The sequence below is a fragment of the Actinia tenebrosa genome, unplaced genomic scaffold (assembly GCF_029948245.1).
Source record: "Actinia tenebrosa isolate PJP-AT-01 unplaced genomic scaffold, QUT_ActTen_1.0 PGA_scaffold3__52_contigs__length_22856419, whole genome shotgun sequence".
Classification (NCBI taxonomy): Eukaryota; Metazoa; Cnidaria; class Anthozoa; order Actiniaria; family Actiniidae; genus Actinia; species Actinia tenebrosa.
The window spans coordinates 14,123,780-14,139,248 of NW_028292580.1; the positions used below are offsets into that span (position 1 = coordinate 14,123,780).

General features: G+C 38.5%; 2 protein-coding genes across 6 annotated transcripts in view; both read right to left on the reverse strand.

Moving 5' to 3' along the window:
• Positions 1-1,207: 1,207 nt before the first annotated feature.
• On the reverse strand, positions 1,208-9,388 carry LOC116287412 (coadhesin). 2 transcript variants are annotated; one of them, XM_089035406.1, is made up of 8 exons: positions 9,033-9,388; positions 6,154-6,306; positions 5,584-5,726; positions 5,289-5,457; positions 4,213-4,773; positions 3,390-3,947; positions 2,561-3,124; positions 1,208-2,195 (listed from the first exon to the last, which is right to left on the reverse strand). In XM_089035406.1, exons 3-8 carry the CDS (start codon positions 5,656-5,658, stop codon positions 1,819-1,821), a joined length of 2,304 nt encoding a protein of 767 aa, XP_088891532.1. In that variant the 5' UTR covers positions 5,659-5,726; positions 6,154-6,306; positions 9,033-9,388; the 3' UTR covers positions 1,208-1,818. The 2 variants fall into 2 exon arrangements, with proteins under 2 accessions (XP_088891532.1, XP_031549948.2); XM_031694088.2 differs by lacking the exon at positions 9,033-9,388 and adding an exon at positions 7,950-8,105.
• A 679-nt stretch (positions 9,389-10,067) lies between these two features.
• LOC116287411 (uncharacterized) overlaps positions 10,068-15,469 on the reverse strand; it is a 36,686-nt gene continuing 31,284 nt past the window's right edge. The window contains exons 32-39 of one of the 4 annotated variants that reach the window (XM_089034988.1): positions 14,788-15,333; positions 14,169-14,714; positions 13,738-13,842; positions 12,998-13,213; positions 12,397-12,545; positions 12,082-12,211; positions 11,114-11,215; positions 10,068-10,735 (exon numbers count right to left, since the gene is read on the reverse strand). In XM_089034988.1, coding sequence (XP_088891114.1) covers positions 10,662-10,735; positions 11,114-11,215; positions 12,082-12,211; positions 12,397-12,545; positions 12,998-13,213; positions 13,738-13,842; positions 14,169-14,714; positions 14,788-15,333 — 1,868 coding nt within the window. In that variant the 3' untranslated portion in view covers positions 10,068-10,661. Of the gene's footprint in view, positions 10,754-11,090; positions 11,216-11,774; positions 12,212-12,396; positions 12,546-12,997; positions 13,214-13,737; positions 13,843-14,168; positions 14,715-14,787; positions 15,334-15,469 lie in introns of those variants that run through there. The other 3 variants (XM_089034987.1, XR_016120680.1, XR_016120681.1) reach the window with 3 other exon arrangements.

Consider the following 15,469-nt stretch of genomic DNA (forward strand, 5'->3'; position numbering starts at 1 on the left):
TGCTCCTCGATATCATTCCCAAAAGCGTCGTACATTAGTATATATAATGGATGTTATACCTTCAGCACCTAAGTTGTACCCAGATGTTCCCAATTATCACACTACGGCACCCATCGAGAACGCCGAAAACTTTCGTTTAAACAAGGCAAACTTAATCCTGGCTTACTTGGAAGGGCAAACAAAACACTATGAGGAGGTTAGGAAAAAGTATGCTAGAGCCCGAAGCATGCTACATAAAATAGCGATAACTTCAGGCTCCATGTCCGTGGCGTTAACAGGCACCGGCGTTGCTACTTCACTTACCGGACCTGGAATAGTCGTCGGTGTTCCTTTGGCTAGCGTTGGGGCAGCCTGTGGCATTGTTTCCGCTGTTACGACAGGTATTGTGAAGCAACTGTCTGGTAAGATATCCAAGCACGATACACATGTGGCCCTAGCAAGAGCAAAGGCCAACACCATCGCCGACTTGGTGTCTCAGGCTCTGCGGGACCGTAAAATTGACGACGTGGAGTTTTCTTTGATCCTCGCGGAGGAAAAGAAATACGGAGAGTTAAAGTCGGGTAATAAAAAAACCATCGTAAAAGATCTTTCCGAGGAATCTCGCAAAAAAATCTACCAGGAGGCAAAAGAGGAGCTACAAAGAAAACTCGCTCAGTAGACATCTGCTTTGAAAAGAACGTAGGGGGATTTCGACTGCACATTTCATCTTCTCGGAATCCATTCTAATAGGGGGTGGTTGGAGTCAATTTTGTAAAATATTTCGTAAATTACGTCGGGGTAATAAGGAATATCCTTATCCAGCCGACAAAACATCCACTCGGCTCTGCTCATATCAGAAACCTCGGGAATACGCCTACCGGTAATTTCAGACAAAAGATAGGGAATAGCTTTGTAATATTTCCCTAGTTTTAATTTTTTCAGCGTTTTCCGTAGACTTTGCGGGGTTGGCTCTTCTAAGTGGTCTATGATTTTCTTCCTTACTTCGTTGTTTAAATATACCGGTCGAAGACCTTGGATATGACTCATCCAGTCCCTAAAGTATTTTATTCTCTTATAAGGTGTTTTCTTACGACCTCCATTGGCGTAATATTGCTCTCTGGTAGCATTTGGTACGGCATTACGAATATTTTTACCACACTCGTAACACTGTGCTGACGTGTCGTCTTCTATTTGCATTTTCTTACCACAACACCAGAAACCCCGAGGCTTGGGTATGTTAACTTTGGATCTTAGGCAAATTATACAGAAGTCATTGGCGAACTTTTTACATTCATGCATATATAAGACAAATATTCCTAACATTCGCGCAACATATAACGGGACACGGGTAATTCCCGCGGGGGACGCTAGTGCATAAACACGGGTAATTCCCGGGCAATCCCAAATGGTGACCGCGAGTCCCCCTTACTGCTGCTAAAATGGCAACGCATTTGCTGAACTTGAAACATGCAAAACTATATTGACAGCTGTTCGCATATCAGGGAGAATATAATCCGGAAACTGATTAGTTTTGCATTAACAAAACATTACCATTTCTTACCGTAACCGTAACCGTAAGCGCTGTGCGATTCAACAATAGGCCTTTTGCAACAAAACAGTCACTTGCTGATATATCACTTTGTGACGAATTCAGCTTGGATGGCAAACAAATTTCAAACTGCTTTGTATCATGAAACCAAAAGTATCTTCTAAGGGGAAAAAAGTATTTTCTAAAAGTTTTTGTAGACAACATTAGTAATTCAGCAACAATTCTTTAAATAAAGGAAGTCCATTTTTTGCCATCCAGTAACAATCACGTGTCTATTGCAAAAAGCCAATTCAAACGAAATAAAAGGTTACCACTTGAACATTTAGCCGCATCTTGTATTGTGTAGGTGTTGGGAGAACAGTAGGGGTCCCACTTAGGGAAAGCCGCTCCAATACAGGGATACTTTTCCCTGAAAAAAAATTATTTGAAGACCCGCTCTGACTAACCAAGCCATTGACAATGTTAATCAAAGCATCTCTGTATGGAAAATTGGTGTTAAACTCCACATGTTTCGTGAATGAAGAACCATATATGATAACAGAATATCGAAATCTGTAAACTCCATATTTCCTGATCATCTTCAGCATACAATTTTTCATCAATTGATAAGTGACATTTGAGTTGACGGAGCCTGCGTTGATCACGAACAACATGTGTACGTATTCAACTTTGGAGAAAAAAAGAACCACAAATATTATATATGCGCCACAATGGCTATTGTTATAGTTTAGCAGTCAATTTTTTTTATGGCTTTGATGTTATACAGGCAAAACTAAATAGTCAATGCATCGCAAAATTTACGAAATCATGACAAATTAAAAAAAAGAAATAATATACTATCATTTCAACTTCATATTAAGACAAAAGGCAAAAACCTAATAGTCACGATATAAACCGTTAGAATCGGGCAAATCCCGCCCGGTACGCTATTTTAATGAAAAAATCATTCACCATAGACTAGGCAAAGAACACAGCTCATTCATTCACTATTTAAAACATAAAACACACACACACAAAAATCAAATAACTTACATCGGACGACACGGTTCATGATATTTTCCCCAATGTTCAAGTATGAAATGGACGTGTAATCCGATGAAAATGTGACAAAGTCTCTGTAGGCAGTGAAGTAGTAGTACTCTACTATGTCTATTTCACGACCCATTCCTACTGGTATGATAAACACTCCCATCTCTTCTAAAGATGTTGTCATACTGCGCAGTGCTGCCTCATTCATTCCAGTTTTCCTGTCCATCATTAACACCAGAACCTTCCAAGCATCTGACCGGGAATCGCTTTGGAAATTAGCCTTGGCATGCTCAAATGCGCGCGATAAATTAGTTGCAGATCCTCCAATTGCTCTAGGAATCCTGGCAAAGGCTCTCAGCAACATTTCCAAGTTTGGGAATGCCTTACTGTCGAACCTGTAATACATCACAGAAGATCCTCCATAGACAATAAACGTGTATCGACATCGCCCATAACCATATCTTTGTAGTATTGTTCGTATGACATTCTGCATGTAAGAGTAGTAACTACTCGATTGAGAAGAAAAGGCGTACATGATGAACGTCATGTCGTAGTTCAGCATGTAAACTGTAAAGAAAACCAGATGTTGGTTATTATATTGGATGCTCTTTATAATCAAAAAATTATTATTTTATCTGTTGGATTTATTTTCGTATTAAAAAAATGTGGAACCAAGTGTTAAACCTAGATTAAAAAAGTTTATTTAAATGAAGTCTTGGATTTCTTATGGTTACAGCCATAAAAAGAAAATCAGAGGGCAACTCATACAAAAAATAATTGTATCAAACACAGGGACTTGTTATGTACATGATAATTATATATAGTTGCTTACGTCGATATACGTTGTGCATGACTTTCAATTCCAGGGCATTTGCTGTCTCTACCTCAGTTACATGGATAACATCTTCACTATTGCTGCTCATGAGTAGTAACTGATTTCTGTCGATGTTATTCCCAATACCGACGGGAATGATTCTTAATCCTGAGGCCCCTAGTGCGTACGACAAGGATCTTAAAGTCGCAGTACTGATCGATGAACTCTTGTCAGTCATCAGAACAACGTCTCTTTCAGCACTTCTTCGAACGCTTGGATCATTGAAGCTACTTTGACACCTGTTCAGTGCAGCGTCTGTTGCAATGGTCCCAGAACCTCCTGGGTAAGTGAGACTATCTATTGCATTCTTCAGATCTGAAGACGAAAGCGATCCAGTCGAGGTGAACGAACGTACCACTGACGGTGAGGCTGAACCAAGTCCATATGTAACAATGCTGTAGTGGATGGTTCTCATCCCGTATTTGAGAACGATTGCTCCCATGGTGTCTTTCATCAGTTTAAAAAGTGCTGCAGAATTAGTGGAACCAGCACCGATAGCAAATGTAATGTCGGATTCTGGAAAATGGAAACAGAAAGGTATTGGATTATCATAATGACATTTTTGAACAGGCAATAATCAAATACGTTTTATGAGATTGTCAACTTTGTAGCTAGTGGGTCGTGACAAAGAAACGTTCTTAAACTGGAAGGTGCCCGCGTGCAGGTGAGAAGACTATTATGGAAGTAAAGAATTCCTTTTCGGTTTGGGGGTCGGGCAATAAATGAAGAGTACATATTTTAAATATCAAGTACGCTTTCAGTGCTTCTCCTTAATCCATACCTTTAAAGCATCTTGCAGCAATACCAAAGCAAAGATGACGATAGCTTCCTGTCCATGGAAACAGCATGACGTAATACCTATTTAGAGTTATCCATTCAAGCTGTTGTACTGGAATCTGTCTTCCAATGCCAATACCGATCACAAGTGCTTCGATATCTCTGAGGTTTTTTGCAGCAAGTTCCAATTCATTCTGAGACTGTGCTGAACCCGTGTCCATCATTACAACAACAATCTTCCTTGCGTTTGGTCGTGAACCTGGTCCTTGTAACATTGCTTTTGCATTTCCAAGCGCGGCTTTCAGATCAGATGAACCAGCGATGTTGTTGGAACCATCGATTGACGTCTTCAAAGTAGCTTTATCCATACTGGCAGTAGTCTGGAAGTTAAAGACATCGTTGACGGTAATACCAAAGACGATCAGGCCGTACCTGATATACGTCTTACCATATTGCGTCACAAATTCTTTAGCTGTGTTTTTCATGAAGGTAAAAGCTGCAGTTGCGTCTGCTAAAATGGTAGAAGTTGAACTGAACAGAAACACAAGATCGATATCGGGAATACCTGAAAATATTTGAATTGTTAGCAGATCAATGATAAAATGATCTAGAGCCTTGTGTAAGATTTAAAAACGTACTCGGGCAGCTATCCTGTAACAAGGATTTTTATAACCTTTTTTACTTAAAAACATATGTTTCAAACTTAAGCCGAAAAAAAACACCCCAACCTCATATAAATCATCTATAATAAATACATGTCTAAAAGCTGGTCTTTTTTTCAATTTGTACATAATTTTGTACATGATGAGTTTTTGTGTTTATATCTAAAACTCTTTTGGTAGAATTCCTGTTTTACTGCGCATGATTAGAAAGAACTGACATCAAGTACGAATGTTAAGGTAGAAAAATTCCTTCACAAACGTCGAGGTTTGAAGTAAAAGAGGTGCTCCAATTGCAAATAGTTTCTATTTCATCGAAAATTTATATAATGATTTAGTTTGAGAAAAAGAAAGTAAACAAATAAAACCAGGAAAAAGCATGATTTGGGGGTTTAAATATTTAAGTGAATTAATGGATTACCTTTAACACATCCATTCACGTCAATTCTTAAATTGTGTGAACCAGGCTTTACTCCTGGATCTGGTTCAATTGGAACAAATCTGAAGTAACGTGCCGTTACGACGCTTCCAAGATTAACCACGTTTATTGCCTGACTTGGTGCAGGTGGGGGGTAATTCCCATAGTATGGCTGTGAAAATTGATAGGGTTGTAAGTGCATTAGTACTTTCATATTCAAACTGAACCCTCATTATTTTCTTGATCCATAAGGCCTAGTTAGCAAATTACATGACACAAGTAAGACGAAGATGCTTACATTGCAGGATGCAGGTGCTAGTCGTTTCCTTCTACAGTCGTATGTTATTCCATCGTAACTGTACTGAATTGCCATCTGATTTGTTTGTTCTACTGTTGCAGGGTCTCCTGACCACACCACCTGACTAACACTGTAGTTTGCTCCTATAAAAAAATACGAACAATTTATCAGAATTACGTTTGGCATGATCCTCATTGAAATTTAATTACCTTTTTATCGCATTGTTAAAAATCCTAATAAAACAAAGGTTAAAAATCGTTTTTCTTAAATCTTTTCGACCTCCAGTCGGAGTAGCTTTTATTTATTTATTCTTTTTCGGAGTAGCTATACATGGTTCCAAGAGAATATGGAATTAATGTCTCTTGATGTCACGCATAATGAACTTTATACCAGAGAAAGTTATCTTCATTAGTAAATTATATAAAGATCGAATCCTGCTCGTTTATTCAGCACTATGTTATAGAACTGTGTTAAAGTGTTCTTAGAGTTGGACTACTCAAGCAGAAAGACATGGGCACCCTCCTAGGATTATAGTATTAAATGTAATTCAAACTTACTGACTTTACTTACCTAAGTCAACCGTCAAGGAGTTCCTAAAGCTAATGGTGGTCGGCTTCCATGGTTCTCCAGAAAGTAAAGGACGTCCTGGGTCCCCGGATGTAGCACTGAATGAAATACTGGAGTTGTCCAACAAGTAATTGTCCAACAAGGAACCACAACCAACTGGAATGAATTGCAAAATATAAAATCTTGGCTCCAAAATTAAAGACCACGTGGGAGAACGGCCGTCAGTTACATAGAACAACTAAAATAATAACGAGGAAAGGACTGAAACAAAGTTCGCTACTCGCCAAATGTCAGGGGTTTGCATTGAATACACCTATTTCAATAAACTTTGTCTTTGCCAATGGCGATAGGCTAAAGGTGAAAGGTAATAGAAGATAGGTTATTCCAAGATCTAACAATAGCTGGAATGACTTGTGTTTCTGCTTCTTATTCTCATCAAGAACATGGACCTTAGAGTTGAGACTGATCCATTGTCTTTGTATTCAACCAAACCATTTCGATGTCCAAATGACCTATCGCCTACCGCCTTTGGTGATGACCACGTTTATTGAAATAGGTGAATACAAAATAAAGCTATCAGAGAACACGAAAGCTGTTCAACTCAAACATACACTTTGCCAAGAGTGTGTCTACCAGCACTAGTCTTTTTAAATATATTAAATATGCCATATAATTGCTTGTCTAACCCCCCGACCTCCCTTGCCTGGCTTGAGAACACAATGACACTAGTTATCCTATAATGGCGTACCTATATGCCATTCTAAAGCCCCACATCGCTAAACATACCGTAGCCATCCCAAGCACTATAACTTATCTATATTTCTATATCTTTCACTCCAACTTAGACAACTCCAATATAACGGTTCGGTCATTGAAATGAGAGATTTTGATTTATTGCACTTGTCATGAGCAGTGTTGCATTCACAGGAAATTGTTTGAGTTACTTCCTCATGCATATGGACTGATTTTGTGTTCTTATACTTCAAGCTCCCTTTCAATTTTTATTAAATTAACCACGTACTTTATCCAAACCATGATTATAGCAAAAACTATCAAAGTTTGTTGATATTTTTTCCCCCAGAAATAAAAATTGTGAAGAGACTAAACGAACACGATCGATCTAAGAACACATTAAGCAGAAATGTTTTTCAATAGCGAGCAATAATGGCAAAAAGCGCCAAAAACTAGACTTTCGTATGAGTTTTGATCCCAATTTTCTTTTTGGGTTAACACTCAAGACCTTTTTTTAACAGTTAGAAACTGATGTACTAAGATAAAATGCTTATTTGAAGCGGTATTTTCAGTTGTACAAAGAATGTAACTTTGTCAGGCTTTTTTGTAGAAAATATATGGGAAATAAGCAAATGAAGGCCTAAACCTCATTTTCGATTCAAATTTTTGCTTTTTGTTAACACTTTGATTCCACTTTCATCGGTCATCTCCACTTCCAAACGAGTTAAACTTTCTGAATAACAAGATTTTAGCCTTGTACAACAGCCTTTCTTCAAGAAAATACTTTTTGGCGCTCACCGCTTGAATACGAAAAGAATTCTCTCCTAATCTTAAGCATGAAATTTCATCAAAATTTCATTTAAATTAAAGATTTCGTTAGTATTTCTACAGTTTTAGTATATATCCTATCATTTCTATCGTGATGCGAATTAATTTCCAGGTCACTGATGACAAAATTTAGATAATCTTATAGGTTAACCGTATGTGAGAATACCCGAAATATTAGAACAAAATTGAAATAGTTTCGCATGTTTCGTATAGAAATTAAAAGATTAAGTATAACAAACCTTCATTGAGATCAAATTCGGTGCTGACAGTATGAAGGAGAAACACATTCACAATGAAAATCCTGATCAGCTTCATTCTCGTACATTTGCACTTAGTGGATACAAAATACCACCTTTTGAACAAATTCTAACGATGATCTAGTTTAATAAAAATATGATATTGTGATCTCTTCAATACAAATAAAACTACGTCATTCTGATGTAAAGGGTGGAATCTGATTGGTTATAAATATTCAATTAAAATTAACATTCCAGTTTATGCGTCATTCACTTTCCCATCGTGCTAATGATGATATTAACTAAGTGCGCTTAAAAACCTATAAGGTGGCTGGCTACTTTGGACAAAAAATTAACAGAAAATTGAAAACCGAAACTTTTTTCACCTGAAATTTAATGCTGACTCCAAATATGAAATGAAAAATTGGGTATGTTCCGAGCTTGTTTTCGAGATAATGAGCATTTAATGGATGCCTACCCGCGAGTTTTTGGAGCAAAAAATGCGCCACCATAAGTGATCAGAAAAAAATATAAGATTCATTATTTAAATAATAGTTCTTTGCATACTCTTAGATTGCACGAATGACGGCTAGTGTATTATTTTACAATAATACGCGGATATTTTTGACAAAACGACAAAGAAACACATCGATTTGTCATATTTTGTCCTTTCAGTGCTTTCAAAAACTCTCATAAAGTCGATCAAAAATATAATAACATAGAAATTGATGTGTGATGATAAGCCGGAATTATAAGGTTGCCGGGGGTTATTAGGGTTAAGGTTCCCACAAATTAACTAAATACCTTGTCAATAATAGCTATTAATATTTTGGAAATATAAACCTTCATAATTTAATTAAAGACATGTCCCTCAAATGACGAAATATTTTCACAATCAGCTATTCACTGTCTAAAAAATCAATTGAGAAGGTATTTTATAAATGCTTATGGGCAAATTTAAGGCAAAATATGAGCAACTAGGACTGCAAATGCCAATATTAACAGAACAACAATTACATGAAGATATATGCAGACATATTTTAGTATATATGATATTTAATATTTAATTTCTTATTAGAATAGTACCTGTAACGATGAGTCAGCTTGAGTCATACTGCAGTGGTGGCTGTTAAACGGTTTATCCGAAATGTACACCCATATTGTCCGGTTGTCCGGCCGAGTACACTTTTGTAACTTTTTTGGACAAGCTAAGATCAGCTTGAATACCCAGTAAGATTTTGCATCTGCAGTAGCGATCTCTGTTCGCGAACCATTTTTGCTATATTCCACTGGAGGCAAAGGATTTTTGATCTTCTTTCTCCTCCGGAGAGTCATATTCCAACAAATAGGTACGTAGGAAGATAGGGAGGTAGGTAGGTAGGGAGGTAGGTAGAATGATAAGTAGGTAGGTAGGTGGGTAGGTGGGTAGGTGGGTAGGTGGGTAGGTGGGTAGGTGGGTAGGTGGGTAGGTGGGTAGGTGGGTAGGTGGGTAGGTGGGTAGGTGGGTAGGTGGGTAGGTGGGTAGGTGGGTAGGTGGGTAGGTGGGTAGGTGGGTAGGTGGGTAGTGTGGGTAGGGGGTGGTGGTGGGTGGTGGTAGGTGGGTAGGTGGGTAGGTGGGTAGGTGGGTAGGTGGGTAGGTGGGTAGGTGGGTAGGTGGGTAGGTGGGTGGTGGGTAGGTGGGTAGGTGGGTCGGTGGTGGGTCTGTGGGTAGTGTGTGGTGGTGGGTCGGTGGTAGGTGGGTCGTGGGTCGGTTGTCGGTGGGTCGGTGTCGTGGTCGGTGGTCGGTGGGTGGTGTCGGTGGTCGTGGTGTGGTGGGTGGTGGTGGTGGGTGGTGGGTCGGTGGGTCGGTGGGTCGGTGGTCGGTGGTCGGTGGGTGGTGGGTAGGTGGGTCGGTGGGTCGGTGGGTGTGGGTGTGGTAGGTGGGTCGTGGGTGGTGGGTGGTGGTCGTGGTCGGTGGTGGTGGGTCGGTGGTTCGGTGGGTCGGTGGGTAGCGTGAGGTAGGTGGGTAGGTGGGTAGGTGGGTAGGTGGGTAGGTGGGTAGGTGGGGTAGGTGGGTAGGTGGGTAGGTGGGTAGGTGGGTAGGTGGGTAGGTGGTAGGTGGGTAGGTGGGTAGGTGGGTAGGTGGGTAGGTGGGTAGGTGGGTAGGTGGGTAGGTGGGTAGGTAGGCAGGTAGATAGGTAGGTAGGTAGGTAGGTAGATAGGTAGATAGGTAGGGAGGTAGATAGGTAGGGATGTAGGGAGGGAGGTAGGTTCAATGGAGGGAAGGAGGGAGGAATGGAGGGAGGGAGGGAGGTAGATTCAAATGCTACTGGAAATGATATGATTAGCATAAAATAGCTCACAAAAATGTAAAACAAATTTAAAAAATGGATTAAATACATTATATTGTAACACTCCATCGTGATCGTAGATGAATGAAGTCATTATTTCGTCAAAAATTATGGATATCTTCCCTAATATTTTTTTCAGAAATCCCTTGAGATGGACAACTCAAAAAAATATCAGGGATGATATCCCATAAATTTTGGTATACTTTTGATATACTTGTATATGTATACACAAAAGAGTCAAAGTTTATGCAAACCGCATATATATACACATGATTGCAGGAAGGTTGTAGTATATAGTTATACAAATATCTAATGAGATGCAAGATATACAATGAGATGCAGAATTTAAAACATGCATAAATACGTAAATATATATATGCTTTACTTACCGATACGAATGGGCATAAATGTCTAAAAATCCCAACTCAATTAGATGCCTTCTTTTTGAGTGGTTCAAATCTATAATGTCATTTCTTTCTTTGAAGTTATAACGTTCCAAAGAAAGATAATGTATACATTCAGCTGATCGTGCTTGTCGCAATAATTCATTTGAAATAGAGATCCCAAGGAAAATGTGGCGACCATTATCGTAAACAAATAGAAAGAACAACCAAATAATGAAAAAAAGATCAATTATTCACTCATGATTGCCATATTAATTTCCTTAAGATCAGCTTTAATTTACAAACCATTTATTGCACATCACATGACCAAAAATACCTCATTTTTATGGAGCTTACCAGTTGCTCAGAGAATATTGTGCCATCCATTTTTATTAGATAAACACTTACATTATCTTAGATTAGAAAAAGGGAAGTAGAGGTAGTCTTTTCTTACCAACAGCATTCTCGCAGTAGCTCCCAAAGAATGCACTTTTACAGAAACAAGCGTTTTGAAAGCAAGTTCCACCATTCTTGCATGGGTTCACTTCGCAATAAACTGCAATTTTGAATACAAATATAAGTTTTACTCCTGTATCGACCAGAAACAACCATGAGCGCTTGCATGCGCAATTTATAACGAGTACGTAGCAAATACAAAGTAAATTTGTTGCATTATTGTTTGATACCGTAACCATAACAACTGCGATTCAACAATCCATACAAAACAAAAGTTTCACACTTCAACATTGAGACATGTCGTACTGTCGTACGTGCTTTGATGCAGTAGTTGTCCCACTTAGGAAAAGCCACTCCAATATAGGGATACTTTATTTCTAAAAAATATCATTTAGTCAATCACTAGGGAATTCTTCATTTAATTCTACCTTTTAAAGGGGGACTAGCACGTAAATCGTCCGAATTTTAATAACCCTTAAAGATCTGGTTAAAGATTTTTCCTGATATTCGGATAGGAAGTATTATCGCCACCAAATACAGTGACTTCATCAATTGCTAATTGTTAGAGCCTGCAATTCTTAAAAGGGTTGACTTCTATCTATACTAGATGCTATCATGCAAATGTGAAAAACACATATGATTATTTTCGTAACTCTTACCTTTGTGACAATTTCTGCCATAGTATTCCGGCAAACATGATTAATATAGTTCCTCAAACTCTAGTTACCTTTCAATATTACATCCATTATTCTTTCGGCGTCGTCTACAGGATTATCCCCAACGGAGGGTGGAACTACATGGTCATTATTCGTACATATATTGTTGCCCTTAGGATTATTTGGGCTATTGTACTCGTCGGCCTCTGCTCCAAAAATGTTAACCAAATAGTTGACCCATAATTCCTTTCGGGGAATACTGTCAACTAAGTTGACCTTAATAGATATCGAGGTCGTTAATACTACTTACTTGAATCACATCCATAGACAGCTGCCTGCATACATGGAGAACCATACGAAGAAATTGGATGAATTCTAAGGTATCGTGCTTTAACAAAAGATGTAAAGTTGTTGGCAGTTGGAGAGCGGCCGCTGGTAAACTGCAAGAAAAGTATTACAAAAGCATTAAATGGATTGCCAGAAAGAGAAACCTAGAGATTTTGGCGCAAATTATTTATGAAAACTTAGCATCGTTCATTTACGAGGAAGATTTTTTTATATTGTCAACAGATAATTGATTTAGATTTTTAAAAGAATTTTTGCTGTAGTTCATAAAGTAACTTACAATGTGCTTCTTGCCATCCTTCTGGTCCTCTGTCCAGTTTCCATTCGTATCGTTAGAATAGCTCACATAGAAAGATTTTATGTACGAGTCGCCCACAGTATTATCCGTAATTCCTTTTGTCTTCAATGTTGTAAAAGTAGTATTTAGTTCTATAAGAGGAAATACAGATATACGTTCATAGACAATACTTGCAAAAAATGAAATATCAATAGTCTATTGGAATGACGCTAGTTGCAATTTATATCAGCAATATATATATTGAAGAAATAGAAAAAGCGCGCGCGTGCTGTGTGCAGTTATAAAGCGCGCGGAGGTTTGCAGAACACGAGAGAGGTGTCAGGAAAATCACGACGCGTAGCGGAGTGCTTCTCAACACTTCTCCAGTGTTCTGTTAATCCCCAAGAGCTTTATAACTGAACACAGCACAGCAAGCAAGTTTTTTATTTCTTTTATAAAATATGAATTACAATAGACTTTATTTTTGTTAGTCATGATGCAACTGAAAGTGCGCTCCCGTGCTGTGTGCTCTCATAAAGCACGCGCTCCCAACCAATCAGAACGCAAGATTTATAGCAGTTTTTTTATAATTATCTATACTCACCAAAGTCAATCTGAAGATGTGGCGCAAAATCGCTTGGATTGGCGCACCATCCGCTACGATATAGTGGCGGGATCTCTCTCATGTTGAGCCTGCCTCTGTGAGGAGCATAGCTTGGGTCACGCTGCGAAGATGCAGTTATTTGGCTATCAGAGAGACGTGGATGTTCCTTGCCGTCATTTCCTGGTACCATGACGCCCAGTTCTTTTTGGACACAGCCTACACAAGTGGCAAGAGTAGCATTCATTAGCATGTCTTAGTTGTTAGTCATTATTTATTTATAATTGGAAATCAATATTCCTCATATGTGTGCAGTTAGCCTAGATTTCAATTTCATTATTTGGAAATGCCACCATAATGAGTTGGAATTAAGATAACCAACTACTTTTAGTTGCGTAAGGTTATACACGACTTTCAAGAATGGCCGCCAACCTCGGCTGGGACTAAGGACAATTGAATGGAAGCGAGGTAAGTAAGTCCTCATTAGTAAACAAAGTCTACTCAGTACGATATTTTGTGTCAAAGTCATTCATTAAGCGTCTTTTGAAGTAAGGGTGAATGACTTTGACACAAAATATGAGTGTGAAGTCTGGGAACGCAAAGAATGACATGCTTATAAGATGAAATTCATTATTAGCCTAGGCAAGTAAGTAGGTAAGTAAAAGTTGTTATTTGTCACTAGCTGAAAGGAGTTCAGAAAAATATCAGATTCCCTAATAGGTATGCCTAGTTGTATAATTTACCTATTTGACAGTTTCTGCCAAAATATCCCGGCAAACAGTTGCAAGTATACCCAACATTGCTCACACATGTTCCACCGTTAAGACATGGGTTAACACTGCATGAAGCTGAAATACAAGAGGAAAAATTCTAATTACCGATTCATATGATAATGAATTGATATAATCATAGCTACAGTGCAACTACACCAACGAAGACCACTCAGACAAATTCTTATACAAATTAGCCAATCACGATTGAGTATTTAAACGATAGATTCTGCTCCAATTTTAAATTATGTATGATCAGTAGTGAACAAAAAAAAGTTTAAAATCCAGAATTCACTTAATTTATTCGGCGTCAAAAAAGTGTCTGTGAATTTGATTTAAAATTTGTTTGGGAGGCCTTGGTTAATGCAGTTGCACTGTAATATAGCTTCTCAAACTCTAGTTACCTTTCAATATTACATCCATTATTCTTTCGGCGTCGTCTACAGGATTATTGCCAATGGAGGGTGGAACTACATGCTCATTATTCGTAGATATGTCGTTCGCCTTAGAATTATTTGGGCTAAATGGAATAGGGATAACGAGAATCTTTTCTTTTTCCAGGCGTTTTGTTGCCTCGCTTAGTATTTCAGGTTCTTGATCTGGTGTGTGGTCATACATGATAACGGCAACCTTATTTGCGTCTTTTCTTGCCTTTGACCCGTTTAGCATTTCACTTGCGGCGTTAGTCACTTTAGTGATGTTCAGACTGCCTTTAGTCGCGTTAACAGAATCAATGGTTGCTTCAAGCTCTTGCTTGGTTGAAACATCTGAAGATAAGTCTATTCTTTTAGAGGCGGTATTTCCAAAGGTAACAAACCCGTAATGGATTTTCGTGTTGCCATATCGAATGATGATATTCTTGATGATGTCTTTGATACGATTCACGATTTCGGTGCTGTTTACCGAAGAAACGCTGATTAAAAAGGCGATATCAGTTTTAGGGACGCCATCTAGAAAAAAAATTGTAACGGATTATTTTTCAAAATATAATTATATGATATAATGATTGAAGATCACACCTACCGCCAATAATTCTTTTCATGATTTCATCCACCACTTGTCTTGGTCCATCATCATTTGCAGGCCTGATCACCTTTCTATCTGTTCTTGCAATTTCTTCCATCTCTTCAGAACTTGGAGCATTTCCAATGCCAACGACGAGCGGAATAATTTCTTTTTTGTTGAGAGGTTTCAAAGCATCTTTAATAACTGTTTCGTTAGCACCAATTGTCTTGTGTACCATAATCACCAAAGCTTTCTTTGATTCTGGTTTTATTGGTGTTTTATCAAAGACTCTCTCCACCTCTTTCATCGTTGCATCGAAATATAAAGGAGCATCGGACTTTGGGAGCTTGTCGACTTCCTTAGCCAAAGTTTCTTTATCAGGTAAAGTTTGCTCAAAATCAAATAAGGTCTTTGGTGGGTCTCCAAACGTTACAATGCTGTAGTGGATTTTCTTTATTCCATATTTATCTCCCATTAGTTTGACAGTGTCGGTCATCAGCTGGTACGTTTTGCTATCCACGGCCGCTTCAGTTGTGATGGCGAATGTCAAGAAAATCTCGGGCACTAGGAAATAAAAGTTTGAAACGGACTTTAGCACGAAAAAAATATGAAATACTCGGAAACTAAACACTTCAAGTCAGAATGCGACGGAAAAAGTCTCTCAACGTTAATTCAATATTTGCTTTGGTAATGGATGGTG